This window comes from Mustela nivalis (genome assembly GCF_964662115.1).
Source record: "Mustela nivalis genome assembly, chromosome: 10".
Taxonomy (NCBI): Eukaryota; Metazoa; Chordata; class Mammalia; order Carnivora; family Mustelidae; genus Mustela; species Mustela nivalis.
This window is the reverse complement of record NC_139029.1, coordinates 106,325,708-106,336,396: the sequence shown is the minus strand read 5'-3', so window position 1 is coordinate 106,336,396 and position 10,689 is coordinate 106,325,708. Positions and strand designations below refer to the sequence as shown.

General features: G+C 38.6%; 1 protein-coding gene across 5 annotated transcripts; it reads left to right on the top strand.

The window, feature by feature from the left end:
- The first annotated feature begins 700 nt into the window (after positions 1-700).
- On the top strand, positions 701-10,100 carry PRPF38B (pre-mRNA processing factor 38B). 5 transcript variants are annotated; one of them, XM_082686549.1, is made up of 8 exons: positions 745-1,298; positions 1,627-1,777; positions 2,034-2,086; positions 4,116-4,184; positions 4,472-4,623; positions 4,703-4,763; positions 6,917-7,140; positions 7,412-10,100. In XM_082686549.1, exons 1-8 carry the CDS (start codon positions 1,017-1,019, stop codon positions 8,271-8,273), a joined length of 1,854 nt encoding a protein of 617 aa, XP_082542675.1. In that variant the 5' UTR covers positions 745-1,016; the 3' UTR covers positions 8,274-10,100. The 5 variants fall into 5 exon arrangements, with proteins under 5 accessions (XP_082542672.1, XP_082542671.1, XP_082542675.1 ...); XM_082686546.1 differs by lacking the exon at positions 1,627-1,777 and having other exon boundaries at positions 701-1,298; XM_082686545.1 differs by lacking the exons at positions 1,627-1,777; positions 2,034-2,086 and having other exon boundaries at positions 708-1,298.
- Positions 10,101-10,689: the final 589 nt, after the last annotated feature.

Sequence of the window (10,689 nt, the reverse complement as noted above, 5' to 3'; positions counted from 1 at the left end):
AGGTTAACAATAGCTTTTGAGTGACAAGACCGATTCTGACTCATTTTTACACCTCCTCCCGCCTGCCTCCCTCCTCCCCCGTTCAGTGCCTCGCCCAGTGTTTACCACTTAGAATGCAACCGCAGAATGGATGAACTCGAGTAGGGAGGAAAGAAAGGCACTTAACAAAGGCGTGTAGAATTCTACAGGCTCTTACAGGTGTAGCAGCTCTTTTAATGCTCAGATGTTTTAACAGCCCAGAACGAGGTCTTCCAGTCTTACAGCTGAATAAATTTGGGCTCAAATAATAAAAACCTCCGGCCGTACATTACAGCCGGCAGATAGAAAGATGTAACTATTTCATCGGAATCACATGGAGGAAATGAGTCCTAATCATTATCCCTTCCAGAGAGTCTTAAAATTGGGAACCCAAGAGAATAGGGTACTTCGTAAGTCACGAATTCGCAACGATATATCCATGCGAACTATTTCATGCCCGGCTTTCAAGAGGAGAAACTGGGCCCCCAACCCAGATTCTAAAACATACGAATTGGACCTTCAACCCCCTCCCCTGCCCCCAAATTCCCAGGGGAAATCTAAGAGTCGGACACCCGAGACCACCGCAGCGACCGCAGCGCGCACAGAACGTGCGGAACTAGGAAGAGGAATTTCCAGCCCAGCTGGGCGTCTCTGATTGGCTGCCGGCTCAGCTTGGAACTCTGGGGCGTGTGACGTAACATCCGCCGGGCCCGCCATCTTGTTCCCAGGGGCAGTTGGCGGAAGGGATCGCGCTCGGTGGCCGCCGGTTCGCCTTCTGCCGGGAGTTCTCGCGCCCGCGTCTCGGCGTCTGCTTTCGATCTAGGGTCCTTTTGTCGGCGTTCCCGTTGCCCTCCCTCATCCAGCTGGGGGACAGCGAGGCGGCCCCCTGTCCTGACGGCGTTCCATGGAGTAGGGTCCCGGACCGTTGTCCCGAAGAGCGAGATCGAGCTTGGCCCCCTCCCCCTCCCTTCTCCCTCCCTCCTTCCTTCCGCCGCAACATGGCTAACAACAGCCCCGCGCTGACAGGCAACTCGCAGCCGCAGCACCAGGCGGCCGCGGCCGCGGCCCAGCAGCAGCAGCAGTGCGGCGGTGGCGGCGGCGGCGCCACCAAGCCGGCGGTCTCGGGCAAACAGGGAAATGTGCTACCGCTGTGGGGCAACGAGAAGACTATGAACCTCAACCCCATGATCTTGACCAATATCCTGTCGTCGCCTTATTTCAAAGTGCAGCTCTACGAGCTCAAGACCTACCACGAGGTGGTGGACGAGATCTACTTTAAGGTACGAAGAGTCTAGGCCTGGGGTGGGGGGTGGGGAGCCGGGATTGGGAGGGTTAAGTTCCGAGGACGGGTTAGAGGAAATGGGCGGAGGCGGCCCTGGAGGTCTGAGGATTTGTAGGTGCGGGAAGGTTGATGGGGGGGGAGGGGCGGTGGTCTGGAGTCGGCCTGGGAGGGTCAAACTGGGGCCGCCCTCATTTCTTTTTCAGATTTTTAGGGCTGGGAGAGCCCGCCACATTGAACTCTCTCCTCCCCCAACCTCCTGCCCACCCCTGGGGGGAGTTGGACGGGAGGGGTGGGGGAGGGGGAAAGAGTAACTGAATCCTCTCCAGTTTACAGCTTTAAAATTATTCCTTTTGACGTGGATCTACTCAGCGCCAACTTGTTGGTGCTTCTCCCGCTCACCCTGGGCCAGGGCGTGTATTGACTTCAGTGTTGGCCTCGTGTTGTTGGTATTCTCTATGCGATCCAGACAGGGAAATGGTCAGTGCGTGTGTCGGGTGGGGGCGGGAGGGTTGAGGGTGGAGAGGTGCCAGGGCAAGAGGTGTACAGAAGGCCTGGAAATTTTCCCAGCAGGAAGTCAGGAGTAAGTGGTCTCAGTTACTTGTGCATTGGGCTTGTTTAGAATTATCTGGGCCCTGGGCTTCTGCGGCAGGGTCGGTGCTGGCTTGGCTGTGCTGGGGAGCTCACCTGGCGCCTCCTCACTGCACTCTTGTCTCAGTTCTTGTTTCGTTAGCAGGATTGACTCAGTCTTGCAGCGAGGCTCGGAGCAGCCCAGGGTCGCAGGTAGAGGTATGCACTATTAATCATGCTCAATCGCCATAAATGCATTTCCCTGATTAAATGAACGGCTAATTAGGTATTTTTTTGGCCATTGGTTTTGGGCTTTTCTTCACCAACTAGATAGGTTTTCTCCACTTACTTGCAAATTATGTAGTTTTAAAGCTATCTTCCAGGCCTCTTAAGGTTAATTAATATTTAAAGGAATATTAATACTAGTCTTAATAATCTTTAAATATTTTAGCGAGAGCATCTAACAGAATACCGTCTGTTTTGTGTATTTGACTCCTAAAACGTTTGACAGACCACATATTTTCTGTGATCTAAACATACCTGTAGAGGGGCTAGCAAGAAGAAATTCTTTATTTGCCTTTAGGTTATATTTTGTCCCCAATCCCTCCCCCCCCCCCACACACACCATCCCGTTAAGTGATTAGGTTATTGAAGAATTTTGAGATACTAGTTGTTTTTGATAGAAAAATCATAGTTTGAGAATACAGTTCAACTTTGGGTATGTAAAGTCACTGAAATTTTCTTATCCTTTTACAAGAATATTGTAAGTGAACTAGGTTTTTTATAGCTTTTAAAAGGTAAGGCCTTTATCAGTATGGATACAGTATGGTGAATATTCTTAGTTTTGTGTAGTAAACTTCAAACAATTGAAAATTGGGTTCCTGCTCTTTCTGTAGCAGGTTCTGTTTAATAATACAGGCAGATGTTAACGTGATTCAGGAAAAGCTTGTTTTCTCAAATTCAGATACTGTGTTTTGAAACAATTCAAGAATGTACTAGAAATTATTTAAATTTAGTTATAAAACTAAAGATCCAGTCTTTGTTATCAAGATGTCCAGATTAAATAAATAATTGACATATGTAGGCTTCTAGTTCTAAGTTGGTTTCGTGTTGTATCCACCCCTTTGCTAGCCTTTAAGGAATTGAAACATCTTTATACAGCAAACTGGGGAAGGAAATAAAACCATAAAGCAGTGCTGAGCATAATAGTGTAGTGCTCACATTTAAATGCATGCTTTTCTGTCTGAAGCCACAGAAAAAAGATAAAAATGTAACCATTGGTGGGGTAAAAATACAGTTTTAGAAATGCATACTGAAAGAACAGAATTTTATTTTGATTTTGTTTTAAGTTAAGAAATAAAGATTTTTCTAAAAGACCTTGGATTCTATGTTATCGAGCTAATTTTCTTTGCCATTTTTAGGTAAATATGTGGTTTTTATAGGGTACTCATCTCAACAAAGATGATACTGTATTGATTATATTTAATATAATGACTAGTCACTCAGTTTTTAACAGTTTATATTCTGGGGAAAAATTGAATTGGTTCATGTAATTAGGCTGAAAATAAATTACTAACAATTATCTGTATAGGTGTGGCCCTTGTAATTTCATCTCTAATCAGGAATGAGCATAATGCCTGTTCATGGTAAAAAAAAAAAAAGTACAAATGAATTTCCATAATTTTGCATTAGAAGTAACTTGTTACTGTTTTAACATGCATATACTTCAAATCATTTTTTAAAAATTTTATGATGTAGAATTTTAAATCACCATAAAATTAAGGGTATTAAATTTTTTTAAATAAATACTAAAACTTCATTGATACTTTTTGCTTCAAGTTGGAGCCTTAAATCCATTTTAAAATGAGAATTTCTATTTTTTTAACAACTCATAAAAAGATACAAAATTGACACAACATCAGATATATTTTTACATGTATATGAGACTCTTAGAAATCTCTTGGTTCCACAAGTATCAGCTCTCTACAAAGCTATTTTAATGGGATTTCTGGTCATAAAAATGTTGAGGTTTTGTTAAACTCCCAACAGTTTTATTGGTGCTCTTTAAAAGCTCAGCAGTTTTTGAAAGATGGTTTACATGTAAACAAAATATATGCATCATGTCAAAGTAATCAGCTTCCAAACTTTTGCAAAAAGCTGCTCTCTTAGGGATTTGGGTTTACTTTAATCATAGTTTTAAAAAAATTAGAAGTATGAATGTTTGTTGTGTTCCTCTTTTCTATTTCAGGTCACACATGTTGAACCATGGGAGAAAGGAAGCAGGAAAACAGCAGGCCAAACGGGGATGTGCGGAGGGGTAAGTAGAAGTACGTGCATTTTTCAGTTTTTCTGTGTCTGATAGCATAAGTTTAAAATTAGGAAACTAAAAGTAACAGTTACTCAAAAATGACAGTTGGCAAAGCTTAGAAGTTTGTTTTTATCTAAATTCAAATGTCTAGTGAATGGGGTTAGAAAGTTGCTGTTTTTATTAATGCTCTATTCTGAGTTCTGGGTTATATCTTATTATTAATACCTAATGGGATTAATAAGTTGGTGTTAAATATTTGTTAGTTATTTTGTTACTTTTTCCTGTTTCCCCTAAAGGTTCGAGGTGTTGGAACAGGAGGAATTGTTTCTACAGCTTTCTGCTTGTTATACAAATTATTTACTCTGAAGCTAACTCGTAAGCAAGTGATGGGTCTCATAACACACACAGACTCTCCATATATTAGAGCCCTTGGATTTATGTATATAAGGTAAATATGCATATATCTACATTTCCATTTAACTCACATTTTAATTCACATAAGCCTAATCAATCTGTTGTAATTCTAGGTACACACAGCCCCCTACAGATCTCTGGGACTGGTTTGAATCCTTCCTTGATGATGAAGAGGTATGTCAACAAGGGTAATAATTAGTTTTCTTCTGATTACTCTCATGTAAAAAGATATAAAAAATATCCTTTATTTATTTATTGGAAGTTTAATGTTTTTCAGGGTTTTCTGTACTTAAATTTATTTCTCATACTTTTGGAATTGCTGTCCTTTTCTAAGACTTAGTGGATTTTATATGTCTTAGATTAACTTTCTTAAATTTTCTCATTTCTTAATTGTTTAAATGGTTTTGATAACTATTGCAGTTTTTTTCTGAGTTTTGTATATGGTGTTGATCTTGACTTGTGCTGTTGATAGTGACTTTTTAAGTGGGCCATGCTCAAGATTGAGGTGTTAAGACATGTGCATACAACACTAATTATAGCACTTTATTCGCTTGGAACTTCAGCTCTATGCTCTAACTGCTTCCACGTATTAATACTCCCACTTGCACAGGAGTGCAAAATTGAAGAGGTGGGTGGGATTTAAGTAGGGTAAGAGTTTAGAGGATTTATTCAAAGTGATCAAAATACTACAAATTTCGCTTTCTGACTCCTAATATGTTACACTTATTTTATAAAGCCAGACGAAAACCCTAAAATTGGGTTCTTGTTTTTAATTTTAAAAATGTTTTTTTAAAAAAGTAAGCTCTATACTCGGTGTGGGACTTGAACTCATGACCCCAAGGTCAAGAGTCATATGTGTCTAAGACTAAGCCAGACCAGTTCTTTTTGTTTAATTATAAATGTAGTTTGTCACTCAGGCTTAACAAGGTTAAGCTTGTTACATATGTTCAGGAACAAAAGTTACTTTCAGAAGCGTTGCTATGTCGGATTTAAATCCTATGTATTAATGTGCTTACAGAGTGAAGTCCAAGATCTCAAAAAGTACTTAATACTTACCTGTATTGTCCGTACATATGCTCCCACCGGTTTGTATTTTAAGATTCATAAAGTAAATTTTGAGTGCTGCGCTTCAGTAGTCTTATTTAAAACATTTATTCTAAGAATTTGTTGAATTAAAGGATAGCTGAAATAGAGAGCTTTCTAGTGTTTTATTATGTGCAGACCTAAAAAAAGTCTCACTCTTGTAGACAAGGAGAATTTTGGCAGGGGCTATTCACTGAACTATTCGTATTTCTGAAGAATAAAAATATGTATTAGGTGTTAAATCACAATCTTTAAAGTTGTTTTTCTTTTTAGAAGAAATTTTTCAGGCCAAAGGACTTCTATATTTAAAAAGCATGTCCCTCTTCATAATTGGTATTGCATTAGGTTTGTTTCTGAATGCTTCTGTTTAATCTGTTTTTTATTGTATTTACAAACCTGAGGATCTCTATTTAAGCTAACTTATTGTTTTCTTCCTTAGATATCTGCAGCGATTATATTTGGAAATACTGTATATCTGAACACTTAAATGTGTGTGAGTGCAAGCAGTTTTACCTTTAGCTCTTGTTTTCCTGTTTAGATAACAAATCTCACTTTCCTTGTGTGCTTGCACTATAGGTTTGGGACTGACAATAGCTGACTAACATGTCCTGAGCTGTGAGAGGGCATAGCAAGAAGGCCTTCATGCGGTAATGACCCTTTTCAGAGACAATGGTCATCATGGATTATGCGTTTCCAATTATTTGTTCATTTATTTATTTTCTACATAACTCTAAATTAGAAACCTCACTGCTTCATGGCAGTTGGTTTGCTATTGCTTCCAGTTTTATTAGGGCTTCATTTTATATTAGAGCTGTTAAAAGATACTCATTAGACCGGATTGTCTGAAGTAGTTCATATGTAGTTAGGCTACAGTGTTAGGAATGATGTGTGCAAACGTGTCCACGGAAAGAAATACATAATTAGTAGGTACGTGGAATGTTTATTTAAGTTTATTGTTCCACAGAGTTTAGTAATATAAGGGGCTGTTTCATATTCCTGTTAACTGAGTGAGATTAGTATACTTCATGCCCATGAGGCTGCAGGATTTGTTCTCACCTGCATGCACACACTAAGCCCAAATATTTCTCTGTATCATTCATTACCAGATTAGTAGGGTACACAGATTACAATTTTTGTTAGAATTTTTTGTATTTGAGATTCCAAAGATGGTAATATTTTTTTAGTATACGTGTGTGTTGAAATTAATTGTTTTGACGGCTAGGGTATCTTTTGTGTTTTTGTAGGACCTAGATGTGAAGGCTGGTGGAGGCTGTGTAATGACCATTGGAGAAATGCTGCGGTCTTTTCTCACAAAACTGGAGTGGTTTTCTACCCTGTTTCCAAGAATTCCAGTTCCAGTTCAGAAGAATATTGATCAACAGATCAAAACCCGGCCTAGAAAAATCAAGAAAGATGGGAAGGAAGGTGCTGAGGAAATAGACAGACATGTTGAACGCAGGCGTTCAAGGTAACATACCTCTTGGAATTACTTTAAAAATAATCTTTGTACAAAGGTCCTTGGAAATCCGTGGCAAACTCAAGAAATTCTGTGTATGCTGTTCATTTTATGAGTTTGTCACTTTTAACCCCAAAAGGTCATTTTTTTTTTTTGCCTTTCAGGGTCTTTAATTGTTCCTAACATATCTGTGTATGTGGGGAATCTAAATGAATAAGAGAAGTTAAATTTTTAGGATTTGTTTTATTCGTTGACATTTTCTTCTTCCTTTCTTAAATATTAGGTCTCCAAGGAGATCACTGAGTCCACGGAGGTCCCCAAGAAGATCAAGAAGTAGAAGCCATCACCGGGAGGGCCATGGGTCTTCTAGTTTTGATCGAGAATTAGAAAGAGAGAAAGAACGCCAGCGACTAGAGCGCGAAGCCAAAGAAAGGGAGAAAGAAAGGCGAAGATCCCGAAGTATTGATCGGGGGTTGGAACGCAGGCGGAGTAGCAGGAGTAGGGAAAGGCATAGAAGTCGTAGTCGCAGTCGGGATAGGAAAGGGGATCGAAGGGACAGGGATAGGGAAAGAGAGAAAGAAAATGAGAGAGGTAGAAGACGGGATCGTGACTATGATAAGGAGAGAGGTAATGACCGAGAAAAGGAGCGAGAGCGATCAAGAGAACGATCCAAGGAACGGAGAAGTAGGGGTGAGGTAGAAGAAAAGAAACACAAAGACGATAAAGATGATAGGCGGCATAGAGATGACAAAAAGGATACCAAGAAGGAGAAAAAACACAGTAGGAGTAGAAGCAGAGAAAGGAAGCACAGAAGTAGGAGTAGAAGTAGAAATGCAGGGAAACGAAGCAGAAGTAGGAGCAAAGAGAAATCAAGTAAACATAAAAATGAAAGTAAAGAAAAATCAAATAAACGAAGTAGAAGTGGCAGTCAAGGAAGAACTGACAGTGTGGAAAAATCAAGAAAACGGGAACATAGCCCCAGCAAAGAAAAATCTAGAAAGCGTAGCAGAAGCAAAGAACGTTCCCACAAACGAGATCACAGTGATAGTAAGGACCAGTCTGACAAACATGATCGTCGAAGGAGCCAAAGTATAGAACCAGAGAGCCAAGAGAAACAACATAAAAACAAAGATGAGACTGTGTGAAATTTTTTTTGTAAAAGTGGATCACATTGAATCCTATAAATGTTTGATTAAATCTGCTTTCTTTTTTCCTCCCAAGTTGAAATTGTGCAGTAGTTAACGCACTCTTCAAGCTCCCTGTAGGCTGCATTTTCATTTCCTCTTTTGTGTAGGGAAGTGCCTTTGTAATCCCATTTATTGCATTGATGTTTTCACCCAGTTGTTGAGTTTGATACATGATGCACAGATTGTTCTTGCATTTTTATTGTTTAATTGTTTTTGAGATGTACAGTCTGTACATATGTCCTGAAAATGTTTTAATTCCTTTGGCATGGTTGCCATGTTGGTTAAATTTGTATAAGGCAATAAACTGCCACTAATTCTATTTTTGTTTTGTAGGTGTGGGATTATGGTTTGTGTACTGAAGTTAGCATGGCTGTGCTTTTCATAATAGAATGCTAAAGACTTTGAGAATGGATCTTGGATGTCTATTATAGGAGAATTTTGTGCTTTCGGTGTACATGAAGGCGGCAGTTGTAGGATTAACATTCTTGTCCACTGTATATTATCTTGGAAGGCTCTTGTTAATATGTTACACTTAATATTCTCCACAGTTAACTTTAGAGAGATTAATGACAAGTTAGTTTCTGATGCAGAGGTTTCAATTAGGCTGTGATTTGATCAAAAGTCCTTTTAGCATTCTACCTCAAAGGGACACTGTTAGTATGCCTAAAATTTATTCACGTAGTTTTTCTTTTTTATTTGGAAAAATACATGACATGTAATCTTTTTTCTTGAATTTCTCAGATTTTAAAGTACTATATTAAAGGAAAAAATTAATGCCTAAAGCCTAGCATTCTTGCAGCAACCCTATACTAACGTGAAATTGGGAGAGGGTGGGGCAGATGAGTAGAGAAATAGATTCAAGCCTCAAGCTTCCAAAGCATTTTTATAAATGGGAAAAAACTTAAATTATGAAACAGCTTGATATAGTGTCCTTTTTTAAAAAATTCAAAACTTTTTTTATTGATAATGAAGATGGCTGTTTGAGTTTTTAAACTTAATCTAGAACAAAGAAATATTAAAAAGTAATGCTGTGCTGCATTATTTAAGATTATCAGCAAATTATTTGATAGATTGTTCTTATGACTTGTATTCTGATTACAGAGAACGATCATGAGTGTGGAATAAATACTGGATTAAATCCTTTATTCTGGGTGTTGGCTTTTCCCCCATTTGTCAACATTTTTTTTAAAAGTATTTTTATTGTGGAAATTGATAACCGTGTTAGAGTCACATTTTGTGTAGAGGGATGGATATCTCAGTGCCCAGATGACAAGTGAATTTTAAACGTGTAGACTAGAATTGGACATATGTGATAGTCAATAATCCTTACTAGAGTTCTTAATATTGGCAGTTCCCTCTGTCAGTGAGTGTTCTGTGTGTCATTAGGTGGTTCTTTTGATTGGGAAATGACTTACTTTTCACATCAAAGGTGCTTATTGAGATACTTTGCACTTACTTGGATTACATGTTAGAATCATTTAAAATTTGGACTTGAAGTAAGTTTTATAAGATAACTCAATTTTTTAGAACAAGAAATTTGAGGTGCAAGGTGATGTGTTCAGTCAGTGCCAAGACAAGGAGTGTTCCAGACAGTCTCTAGCATATTAACATGTTTTATCTCACTGTTTATATTGGCCAACTTGGTGGGCACTCGGCAGCCGCCTTGCAAAAGTGATACATGGGGCAAACAAGTACATTTGGAAGAGTCCATATGTGGGCTTAACATTTGTACCTACCTAACTCCAGAAAAATCTCATTAAATGAAGGAATTCCTCTCTGAAAAAATGCTATGCTTTTTTTTTTTAATAAGTGGAAGATTCCGTCATCTCGCCTTTTAATTGAGCATCAAGTGAATTGACACTAGACATAGAAAAGTATTTTCAAGTAATGAAAGTAGATTGATCTGTTGAAAATATTTTTAGCATTCCTAAATGATGGTGCTACTCCTGAATACAGTTCCACCTGAAATGTTAATTTAACTGTATTTTAGGTAAAGTGTGGAAGATTTATTTTCAGTAGAGGTGAAAATACTATCATAAGCTGTATTTGATTTATGATTTTTAATGTTAAATTTGCTCTCGAACATTTCGATAAGTAGTAGAACATGTTAATAATACTAATTGTTGCCAAATGTATGCATGGTTTAATTTGGAGAGTGGCTTCCTGAAAGACTGGGAAGACAAGTGACTGCAAAACTCTGAATTATTTCTTACAACATGAGCAAACTTGAAAAGCTTTTGATAGAAAGTTAAAAATAGCAACCTCCATCGAGTGTTTGTTCTCAGCTTACTGAAATTACTTTACCTTTTCATGTGTTAATATCTTTCATCTGTTTTCTAATGTTCCGTTTGCAATTAAATACTATACATGGGCC